The 12,726-nt window shown below is 37.9% G+C and overlaps 1 protein-coding gene across 1 annotated transcript in view; it reads right to left on the minus strand.

Annotated features, from left to right (window-relative positions):
• LOC121080638 (methyl-CpG-binding domain protein 2-like) overlaps positions 1-12,726 on the minus strand; it is a 40,751-nt gene that overhangs the window by 26,324 nt on the left and 1,701 nt on the right. Inside the window, exon 2 of the mRNA XM_040578785.1 lies at positions 1,294-1,453. Coding sequence (XP_040434719.1) covers positions 1,294-1,453 — 160 coding nt within the window. The remainder of the gene's footprint in view (positions 1-1,293; positions 1,454-12,726) is intronic.

A 12,726-nucleotide genomic window follows, 5' to 3' on the forward strand; every position in this document is an offset into this window, starting at 1 on the left:
GTTTATTTTCATTTTTAACTATCACAGGAATACTGCAGAAATTCCTGAAAGCTCATGAGTTACAGATTCAGTCACTTAAGAAATAATAAATGTTATTTACCTAAAAAAAAAAAACACCCCAAAAAAAAAACCCTTTCCTAATTTTGTATGTAACAGAGCTACTGTCAACAACATTCAAGTAATCTCAGATCATAGGAATACAAAGCGAGCACAGACTCATCTCGATTTTATATACCAAATTTTGTAGTTTCTACTCATGCAAAAAGCATAATCAAAACCTTTCCTTGGACTACCCCTAATTGTTAAATTATTTGAAAGCCTCATGTCTGTGGTAAGAAAATAGTAAATAATTTGAACACACGCTTTAAATAAAAAGAAACCAGCATGAAATGTGTGGTTCCCACATTACAAATGGCAGATGACAAAAACACATCAGTGCACAAGACATACCTATAACTTATTAGGTCATTTCATACACTACTGTAAGTTAAGAAATCCTGAAAAATAGAATACTTTAAAAAGAAAACATTGCAGGTTGTTACAGAAGCCCTTTCAAACTGTCATATGAGGTTTCTAAAGTTTGTCCAGAAACATATTATATCTGAGTCAGCTAAATTGACTTGTCATGTTCCTATGTGCTACATCACTTGTTTCACTCCTGTATGCTTCAGCCTTTTATTTTTAATCTATTATACACATTTTCTTCAGTATTCAAAAGGATACACTGTTGTTCAAAAAGAAATAGACAATAAGAGAACAATCAGATCAATTGAGAAAGGCCCAATCTTAAACAGAAAAACACCTGGCCTTGTTAAGCCACATAGCTGTACACAGCCATCCAGATTTGTACAGATAAATGCATTTGCCTCAGAAACAAGCTTCCTGGCACACACTGCACACATTAAAAATGTGAACTATTTCATCTCAGAACAGGAAGATGAACATAACAATTTGAAGCCTTGCACAGGAGAATCTCTTGGCATCAACAGTCCTAACTTTTCCCATTTAGAAGAACATCATTCAGGTAGATAACTAGCACTGAAGTTCTTAGTCACAAGCCAACTCCCAAATTACTCAAACTTTTGATTCATACTTAACCTCACCTTGATATTTTTCTCGGTATTAGCAGAGTATTCCTTCTATTTATAAACTTATGTCTCTACCACTACTAAAAATTAAACATAGATGTACATCTTAGAAGCAGACTGCTTTAAGCAGAAAAAAAAATTGCTAAATGAACTACAGGAAAGGAAATTCTTAGGATATCCTTAAACACAGTATTTACTAACAAACCTTATTTTGATTGAGAGAATCATTCCTTAGTCTCTGTTTGTTCTTCTGCAATTTACTGGGCATCATCTTTCCCGTTCTGAAGTCAAAACTGCTGAGATCAACAGTGTTTCCCAGGTATCTTGCCAACTGAGGCTTGCTTCTGAACTTCTTACCACTTGGACTAAAAAGAAGAAAACACTTTAGTATGTTTTGTTGTACAAGAGGATACAACCTTGACTTCTTATAACAGGTTCTATACCTTGTTAAATATCTAAAAAGTTTCCATTATCTTTATTCCATGTGGCACGTTCATTGCTGTGTCGGTTAGAGACGGCATACCTGCCCAACCTCTGCATATCCACTCCCATCCTTTGCACAGGATTTGATTTATATGTCAGGCTGTGGGACACTAGGATACACTACACCTTGGGAAGCCAGCTTAGCAGTACAGCTAAACCAAACTCCAGTCTAAGCAGCATAAATGTCAGACTGTGGCCAAGTGCAGGACCCTCTGCACAAATGTAAAGCCCATATGTGAGGTTCCAAAGGATGGCTAGCTAAGGCCAACCTCGACTCAACAGCAACCCTTCCCAGCTATCAAACAGCAAGGCGTTAAACAGCTGCACAGGACTAGGAGTGGAGGTGATGTGACATTCTCATTGCTATTCAGTCACTAAGGCTGGTGAGCAAAGCCAGGGAAGTAACTGAGCGACAAGCAAGCAAGCAGCAAGCAATATGATGCAGAATATGAAACAGGTCCAAAGCTGCCACTGTGCATATAGATCCCACCATAACAATGAAATCATATGGAAGTTATTTAAATCATCTTCATTTGGTATTACGGAATTATTTCTACCCAAAGTCCCAGCTGATGTTTCTGAGTAACATCAACAAACATCCCATTTCCAGTTATCCTAAGGAAGTGCTACATCTACCAGTCTTTAAATCACAGAACCTTCTATCCTCTCAACTCTACCTCATTCTCAAGCATACCAAACAGTCACACACGTCATGCACACTGCCTGCGCTAAATACACATTTTATCCATGCATATTTTCACCGACTTCACTGGAGATTCCTGTAGACTTGCTAACTAGTCTGCATGCCCTGTGCGCAAGGCATGGCTAAGAAGCACCTTACTGACAAGACGCTACATAATTCATTTCACGGTAAGGGCCAGCGGTGTGCTGCCCCCTGACTTACAAGCTCAGCAGAAAATCAAGCATCGAGAACTGCTCTGTAAAACTCAAACTGCAACACCAGTTTGCAATAGCGACTCAGTAGAGAGAGCTGTGAAAATGGCTTAACACTCCTCATATGACATCAACAGTCCCTTGGTCCAACGCAAATCTTGACCCAATGAATCAAGCCAAGTGTCAAAATCCTCCCAACTACTGAAACCCAAAAGCTTAACTGAGCTCAGAGAATTTTCGCGCTACTTCCTTTCTGCAGAAAACTACTGAAGATTTTTTTGTCTTCTTCACTTTTCCAAAGAGGGGTTTTTAGGGGGGTTTTGTTTGTTGGGGTTTTTTTTAACTTAAAAATGCCTTGAGGCAAGAACTTCCCCACTGAAGAATATGTACTGAATTCTGGGAAAAAATAGCTAATGAAGCCAAACATTTTTCGAAGTCATTAAAATGAATCCAGAAATATGGAAAGACATAATTAACAAGCGGTAAAGGGTGGGAGAAAAAGACTTTAAACAGATCACAATCTGAAGCTAACCTCCTCGAGGATGGGTGTGGGAGGGAAAAAAAAACCCAAAACACCCCACCACACATATGGACACACACACTCCACCACAAACCTCTTTTCTACTTCTCGTAAACCAAGAATTGAAGCTATGCTATAAGCCAAACTAAACAAAACACCAGTTTTATTTTAGATAGTGCAGATTAACACTCTGGCTTGTTAACAGTAGAAAAAATTCTGTGCTGAAGGTCAGAGACAGAGTAAGGCTTTTGTGGGGCAAGGAAGTTTGCTATTAAAATAATCTGACCCATTGCCTTTCATTCCTATTCAGGCACCTATAAGAAAAGATCAGGATAAAACCCTGACAAGAATTGCTGGCTGCCTAGCTAAACATCCCAGTTTCCCAACAGACTGGAAGGGTTGAATTTACTGAATAAAGCCTCCTGTTACAAATTGCTTTCCCAATGAACATAAAACACTGAATGAAAAGGAGAAAACAATGACTATAAGCAAATCCTGAAGCTGGTGTTAGTATTCTTATTTATTTTTTTTTTTTAATTAAAACCTGTACACACAGAGTCATTTTAGCCCGTAACTAAGTAACTACTAAAAGCACATAGAAAATAGAAATTTGCCATCCTACATCTTCTTCTATTATATCCTAATTTTGGTACCAAAGATGAAACATGCTTTCATTTTTCCCATATCACCACCTTCTGTTGTTGTGTAAGAAGCTAACAGACTCTGCCATCAATACAGCACTCTTTTTACTAGCTTTCCTCTTCAGATTCCTTGTACATAAACACTTCACATACACCTCAAAGAAATTCAGAATTTCAGCAGTGAGCAGTTATCAGCCTAGCTTCACTAAAAATTCTTCCTGTAGAACTCTGAAAACAGATTTCACAAATAAAAGCAAATTTTATAAATGCATCCAACATTTTTATTTACAAATCTATTGTTTTACAGGTCTTGTTTGTTTGTTTGTTTTGTTCAGTCATCCAAAAGCAAATCAAAGTATATGATTCAATATTCCATACTGGCATCTGCATGGATCATCAGTAAGACTGGTATTAAAGGCTATTCCAATCCAAAGCGTAAAATCTACCACTTAAGTTAACAGTGAAACTCTTAGCAGGGACAGACTGCAATCCATTAGCAAAATATCTAGATTTACCTTAATCTCAGTGTTAAGAAAAACTGTGTTTTTGTGCTGAGATTAAAAAACTAAAATATGCCAATTAAAAAATAATCCAAGACAAAAAAGAAGCTACAGAAAATGGGCATTTTTTTTATCCTGTCCCATAGCTTTTGGTTCTCTGTTTTCCCACACCAATGTGAAGGATGATAGACTTGCTCTGTCTGTCCTTGACCTGACATGACGAGAGGAAACAAAAAGGCAGGCAGAGAGCAATCTGCCCGTCTTAGCTTTGGTTGCCACTTCAGTCAAGTACTTATTGTGGACTTTTTTTTACGTTTCCCATATTCCACCACTCATTGTCCTACTCCTTCCCCAGATGTTGCTGCCTCCAGTCAGCACTCGGTGACCACAGCAGCTTCCTGTCTCCACAGAAGTATGTTACTCCTTTGCATCCCGCTACATTCATATTGTTGTCAACCCATCTTTTCCTTCCAAGTGGTGAACCACCCAGCTGCCCTCTCTGAGAAAAAACAGGAATTGTTTTTCTTAGTCCTTAAATGCATAGTTTTCTATTCCTTATTATTTTCATCCTAAATCATGCCCTTATCTTTAAAGTCATTCAATTTCTCCTGATTATTTTCTGATTCTCACTTGTTCTGATGATGTCCCAGGTATGAAATTTGCTCACAATGCATACACAGCACACGTCATTTGTGCATCCAAGATACTAAGAACAGACTGGTTCCAAGAACATCATCCATGCAACTCCACTAGTAGCTTACGACACCCAAGAAGCCCTTGTTTTAACCATAAGGTACTGTTGTCTCCTCTTCACCCCATACCTTAACCATTATACAAAACCTGTAGTATTTTCCATTCTCCAGCTTCAAGGAAATCTAATGACACATCATTGAAAGTGAAGTTCACTGAAGTCCAACAGACTGAGTAGCATTCCTTCTGCTTACTGCAAAACATTATTTCAGCACAAACTCTAAAACCTAGTCAATTCTGCTATGAAACTGCATTTCATTTGATTCCATATTTCACAAAAGCCCCTATCCTTTATTGTTCTTCATTTCAGAGTTTCAACAAGTTCATACGATGTCAAAACACTGGAGAAAGTACACGCTTTGTAAGCCTTCTGGTTCAACCTTGGTAGCTGGCAAACAAAATATCCACCAGCCTTCTGTTCAGTTTCAAGGCTGCAATTTTTTCTAATGTCATCCAGACCTGTCATTTCGTATGTCAGACCTTTGCCCTGTTCTAAGAGGGGGATGAATACATGAGCTGGAAGGATTTGAATAAACTCAAAACTGTATTTCCACTCCACTTGTATTAGTTTTCACATATATTCATTTTTTCACTAACAGTCCTGTAGCTGTTACCTACTTTTTTTTTTCTACTTTGAAAGTGCAGGCTGTCAAACCACTAAAGTAATGCCTTCATTTCTGAATCATTCCCAGATTATCTTCGGTCTCCAACGTGCTCCTGCTGCAAAGCTTTCTCTTACCTGCAGAGAAAGCTCCATGAGGTAAAAGTCAAATAAAAGGCCTATTTGCAGAGGCTTTATTTGAGCATCTATTAAATAATTAGTATGCACTAATGGAAAAGAGTGAGGTTATAGAACCTATTTAAACCACTATGTCTACATAAAAGCCTGCTACTTACATATCTTGGTTGAAACTAAGAAACAGCATATTCTTTTTTTTTTTTCCCTAAAGGTGTTAAAACCAAGTTTAAGTTCAAACTTAGTTTTGAGTAGAACAGAAAGGCAGAAGGAGAGGTATGAAGCTTTCTTCTCTCCGAGAAGGTTCTTTGGATGATGCTCCGGAGATATCTTAGAAGTCAAACTCAAGGGAACATTCAAGAAAACTCAGACTTCGAAGTCACACTTGCTGCAGAAGATTTTTAAAATGCATTGCTCTGAGTCCACATACATGAAAATTTCAACTGCCACAAAAGTCAGAAGCCTGGACCACTACATTATTTTAAGGAAACATTACATGGATATGGGAGAAACCGGTAAAATTTGCCCTCATCCACATTTTCTGCACTTTCGTTAATTTTGCACTGACTTCTTTCATATAAGCAGCAAATGAAAGTGTTCTTTCAGGGTGCTGTGACAGAGCAAAGCCTCTGGTCCGACTAAATTGCAGCGTGCCCCAACATTGAGACAATTTAGCATTGCAAGATCAATATGAGATTACACAGCAAGATCTCCACATAGAGTTTCAACAGTAAGATTGTTGTAAGATTGTTATTTTTATAAGCACTAACCAAAAAAGTTACAAATATTTTGTCTTATCTAAAGACAGTAAACTTTCTATAGGTTTTTAAAAATTTTATTAACTTTCAGTAGAAGTTTCAGGGTGCGTGTGTGGGTCCATCAGAGATATTATATTTAGTGCACCTGACAGACTTAGTTCTACGTGTGTATCAGCACTTAAAAATTTATCCTGTCAAATTAAACACTGTACGATGTTTATTAACATAACCAATTAACAAAATCCAGCACTCCTCAAAAGATGTGATGCGCAACAACCTCTGAAAACTATTATTTCAATGACACTATCAAGGCTCAAATCACTTTATACAAGATTAAAAGAAGAACACAACCCTTCACCTCTAGCTACATGCTTGTGCAAATTCACATATATACAAATTGAAGTTCTTAGTGGGCTGAGGATGATTATGTCATATAATGAACTTGCAAGGAACGTTATTAAAAAAAGACACTTTTCAGATCTTTCCTGTGAAGCAGCAGAGCAAGCTAATTAACATACAAGGAAGTTACCTTGAATTTTATCATACAGTAAAACCTACTTGATACTAGCCTATCTGGCCCCCTCCTCAGTCCAAAATGCGCAGCAAGTTTACAGGCAAAATAGTAGTGTGGCTTATTAAAACAATAACTTTGTTGGCAGACATTTCTAGGTTTGGTTGCTTTCAAAAAAATGTTGGCAAGCTATCTTCTTTTTTTTTATTTGAGCTTTTGCTTGCTGGCCCTCCCCATCAAACAGATTTTAGAGGAAAATTTCAACCATAGCAAGCTAGATGCTCCAACAGCAGATGATAACAGGGAAAACATGCTGTCTCCACCCAAGTTTAAAATGTCTTGCTTTTAAAAGCAGCTCTAGCTTTACAGTTTTGCCACAGTGGCTAAAATGATAAGAAACTGAAGAAAGAGAAAGTGTGATTTCATGGTTATTAAAACTACAATTCATTCACTTAAGTTAGTGTTTACACCCTCTACTTCAGCACCGCAGGGTCAGTCTAAAGAAATCAGTCGTGCCACTTACCCCAAGGTGGCCAACAGTTGCACAGATCCTGGTTTCTCAGGATCCCATCTGGCAGGCTGTAGTATGACCTAGGGGAGGGCTGAACTGCCACATACCCATGAAGGGGAACAAAAATGCTGAACACTTTTGAAAAGGCAAAGCAAATTAAAGACATATTCATTTGGCTACCTAGGCAAATTATTTCTACCAGTCAATCCCCTCCATAGGTTGGGAATGAAGCCCAGGAAGGTAGGGAGGTTGAAAATATATTTGAGCATTTCACAGTGTAATAGTAAATACGACCACAGAAATTCCACAAAATTAGTTGTTTGATCTTATGTTCAGGGGAACCTAACATTGGACAGCTGCTGACAAAACCTCCTAAGGGAACATGACAGATTTGTTCAGGATATCAAAACTGCTCTGCAATTGTTGGAGATCTCTTTCCTCAAAGATTTTTCTGCAAATACTCAAACACATGCTTTAAGATGTTTGAAGATTCGGTGAAGAAGTCACTGCATAAATGGCATAACACAATACATGTTCATGCTTTCAAAGGAGTTCAGCATTTGGTATCTAATTTCGCTTGCAACAAAAATACAATTTTTATACAATACTACATGTAGCTTATACTACCACACTAAATCACCAACAACAATTGACACCAACCAACTGTAAAAGGTTAATTTCTAGATTGTTATTTACTCTTCCATTTATGGAAATATTTTGGATTCATTTATCAGAATCTATTTCTGTTTCCTAAACAACCTGACCAGCTCCTTTGCTGGGACAGAGGACTGATAAATTGTGCCCTTGTAAAATGAAGTCAGTTACCACTGTGACTTTGTAATAATCATTATTATCATTCAGCACAGGGACAAATTCACCCTATAAAGAAAACAGATTTATTTTACATACTAAGACCCTATTAGGCAGCACGGTTCAACCAGCACACCGGATGCTGCCCTGAACTTAAGTAGGGGAGATTGTTACCACGCTTTTTCAGAATCAGTGCAAGTAATTGAGCCATGGAGATAAAAAATAACACCTGTTCCACTTAAAACTTCCTTTTTTCATTCTCCTTCCAACAGGCAAAACAAAAGGCAGCCAAAATACTCAAACTAAAAGCTAATGATGGTAAGAGAAAGCCTACCCAAGAAAACCTGGGCTAACTTGTTTGTTATTACCATTGCCCTTGTGTTGGTTTTCACTTAAATTTAGAAAAGCAGTACAGTTTCCAGCAGTGAAGGAGAAATGACACAGCCATTCAGAAGGGATGAGAAGAACAAGATGGCAACAGCAAATTCTCCTCAGTGAAGGCCAGCCCCTGAGCTGGGTGCACTGCAGAAAAAAGAACAGGAGCAGCACTAAGAGATTAACATGCGGCTAATGGCAGCAGGTTTTTTTCTTGCACAGAAGGTGAAGTACAATCTCAAAATGTAGACCTCACTATTAGGACTTTTTCTATGCTCTAATTACCTTTGGAAACAAAAAATCAGTAAGTTTATGTATAACATAAGCACAACTCAGCATCACACAGGAAGTCATGACTTGCTCGCTTTCAAAGACAAAGTAAAGGTCTCCCTAAGGATAAAGAAAAAAAAAAAGAAAAAAAAAAAGAGCAAAGAGGGCACCCAAAAAAAAAAAAAAAAGGCAGCACAGAATTAACCTAATCCTACTGTCACTGGAAACTCTCCTGCATTTATCTTACTGGAAAAGCTTTTGTAGTTAAACTTAACAGTTTATCAGAATTCAGTGAACACTGTGTCAACTACTTGGCTTTTTTAATCTTGACTAGAAAAAAAGTAGAGTAGTTCTTGCTTGCTTTTTTTCCCATAAAGAACAAATGCATCAAAACAGAATTTTAACTTGCTGATGCTGTGAAAGAAATAATTTCATGCCAGAGTTTAAGAAACATTTTTCAACAAGTAAACGCTCTAGGGGGTTATATACACTAAAGGGATTTTACCAACAAAAAGAAGGGGTAAAGAAAAAAATAGCTGAGATACCCATGTTCAAAGTTCCTAGTTTACTCAGACTTTTGCAGGACTTTGGAAGCATGACTGAGTCTTTTGGCAGGACAGCAGCACCCCCTACCTCATCATATGCTGAAGAAATAATACTTTAAAAAAAATTATGATGCCAATTTACTACAGTATTAGGGTTTACACAAATAGTAGCGGAGTCACTTCAAAAAGGCTCTTTGTACAGGTACAGTTTCTCAGAAAACTTTGATTACAATGAGACAACAACAGTTAGGACAAAGTGGAGACATGGATCACAAGCACAGCATATTGACTTAAAAGAAAAATCAGATGTATAGCTTTAAATGTAATCTCCTGTCTGTAAACAAAGTGAAAGAATACTCTCAGATTATCACTCTGCAGATATGGGGAAGACATTGGACTTTGCAGCAAAGACAGACAAGTAACTCAGAACGAGGACTTCTTACTCTTGAGGATCAACAAAAACTGCCTTTCAGCTCGCCTTTGCTGTGAGTGCTCACTAAATTTACAGTATGGACAAGATGGTCGTTAAGAGAACTCCTGCCTTCTTTAAACTAGAAAAAGTCACTTATATTCCTGGGAGCTGCTACGTATTTCAAACTGATTCAAAAGAACACTGTTTCCTTTTGGTACCATCGTAATCTTCTTTATTTTAATCCATATCATTGTCGCTCTGAATAGCCCTTGCTCTTGAGACAGAACATCTGTATTTATAACAGTACGTGCTCGAGCTACAGGCACTGCACATCAGACCGACTGCTAGTAAAACCCTCCGGGAAGTTACCTGATGTGTGGATTAAGGTCTAATCCAAGTATTTATTCTGAGAATGTTGTGCTGTTTTTTGCATTTGTCCTACATTCAGTATCATGATTTTTAATGCACTATTCTCTAGCTCAAACAAGTTTATGTCACTAAATATAGTGATTCTTTCCTCCCCTAAACTCAGCTCCAGAATAATTAGATTTTTCTCCATCACAATTAACAAGGATTCTGCAAATGGAGCCAGTCCTCTGGTGTCACCTGCGCAAGCCTACTATCCTCAAAGCAAGACACACACAGAAATCTATTTCTTCTGACTGTTTGTATAAAATTAAGCAACCAGAAGTTTAAGCCAATTATTCTGAAGACATATAAACTTAAAATGCAACGTACACTTTTGCCATTATCCTACAGTTGCCAAAAAAGGGTGGCATTATTCTTTAAGTGGTCATGCCAAACCCTGACTCCGCAGGCTTTTAAGGAATATTAGTCTGTATAAAAACCCGCTTTGTACCCAACTACATATTTTAACAACGTAGCATTTGTTAACATTCTTTTCCTTTTTTTTTTCCCTTCCAACAGAACTAGAGTGACATAACTCCTTTGAATGTATTTGGCCTGCTCTACTTACTGGATCAAAACAGATTTCCATTTGTTTTAAATATAGCAGTGCTGAAATCTGCCTCATAGCTATAACAGAATGAAAGGGGGGGGGGGGGGGGGGGGATGATAAATTTCCTATGCCAGTCCTGCCTGCAGCCACAAAACTTTTTTTTTTTAACTTTGTTTTACTTTGGTTGTGCAGAAGTAGTCCTGTTGCTGAACAGAAGTTATTCCTCTAGACATAAATGACTACTTATTTTTCCAAACCTGTAATCTGTAGTGAAATCAACAAACTCTAAGCTATGAGTTGTTTGGTAAGTTCTGAGTTTCAATTTTGCGGTTGTTTGGCAGATGATCTGCATCACTGCTAACCATGCTGGAAGGCGTCCTAAAATTTGAAACGTTTATTCCTACCACTTTCCCACATTAAAAAGACAGAATTCTAGAGTCAGTGATGAGCAGATTACAGTCTTGCATCTTCAACAAAAACTGTGTTAAAGAGTTTCTTAACAGGGTTTCGGGCAACAGCAGCAGCAAAATCTGAAGGATGAAGGCTCAGATCATTACACAGAAGGGGCTAACCTCAAAAGCTGTGTTTTGATCTAGTACAGTATACACGAAGTATTTCCACCACACCCCTCTTTTAATAGCTTATTTATGATAATCACAAAGGTCAGAAAACTCATAGATATATGTGAAGGGGGACAAAAAACACCCTACCAGAAACTACAGGAGGTGTTTTACTTCATCTGAGCAGCTGGATCACATCTTCCTAAAACATGACATGTAAAAATACCATAAAGCAGTCCTGAAACAAGTGAGTTTTGAAATGCAAATAAGGTAGATTGCAACATATATTAATCTTGCAAGAGTTGTTCTTGATTACCATTATTATTATTTAGACCATCACAGTAAATGAAGCTTTGTCCAATGCCTTTTGGCATTTTTTTCTAGCCTTAAGAAATCATAAAAAACCATAAACCTCAGGGTTTTAGTCAGTTAACTAAGGCACTTTAATGAACTTAATGAGGTTACATATCATTCTTTGCAAAGCCAAAACTAAAACCTGGAAATACTAGAACTTGCTGCATTTTCCCCCATGTTTTCATAGTTTAACTAAGGATATGTATTAGATAAAACACCAACACCCCTACATTCTGATGGAACAAACACGTGGCTAAACTCAAGTGTTTTTAAAACAGGCCATTCTGAACAAATAGCTGAAGTTACTTGGACCTTCTACATTAAATATATTCCAACACAGTCAGCAGTGACTGTCTGGCTTGAGAAAAGTCTGGTATTTAATTCTGGAAAGAATAATCCTATGCAGACAGTTCAGTTTAGCAATATGCAGAAAAACAGGACCCATCCAGAAAATTCAAGGACTCAAGCGCAATCTTTCAGACAGGCTTCACAGGGCAGCACGGAAGAAAGGAAAGGCAGATGCAAAGAGATAAGACAGTGATGCCAGATGTTACCCAATCATCTGCTGCAATATTAGCATACAGTTGGGAGCGCGAGTCAGACAAAGGCGGTAAGACAAAACCAGAACTTGTCTAAAAAGGTTTTCAAGCGGATTTATTCAAAAAGCTCACAAAAAAAAGCAACGTTCCTCCTCCACATCTAGCGATCCTTTTGTCAGACATTGAATTTTCTTTAGCAGCAGGCACGTGATGGGTCAAATGATGCCATATTCAGCACTGACAGAAACCGACTTTTCCATTAGCTGGCATCTGAGAGGGAGCAAGTATGACTTCCCACTCCTCCAGCTGGGCAGCAGAAAGACCAAATCCATTAACTGCTACAAAAGGAGACTGCTAGGCCTGCTGAGAAACAGCGATGTTAGGGAGAAGTTTCAGGTGTAGTTCATCAGATGCACACAGAGCTATAAATAGAGGCGCTGTGGGTAAGAGGTTAGCCATTGCAGAAGACAGCTTCTTCTGCTGTGCAGCAGGCTGGACTTACAGAAGCAAG

Source organism: Falco naumanni, chromosome W (assembly GCF_017639655.2).
Source record: "Falco naumanni isolate bFalNau1 chromosome W, bFalNau1.pat, whole genome shotgun sequence".
Taxonomy (NCBI): domain Eukaryota; kingdom Metazoa; phylum Chordata; class Aves; order Falconiformes; family Falconidae; genus Falco; species Falco naumanni.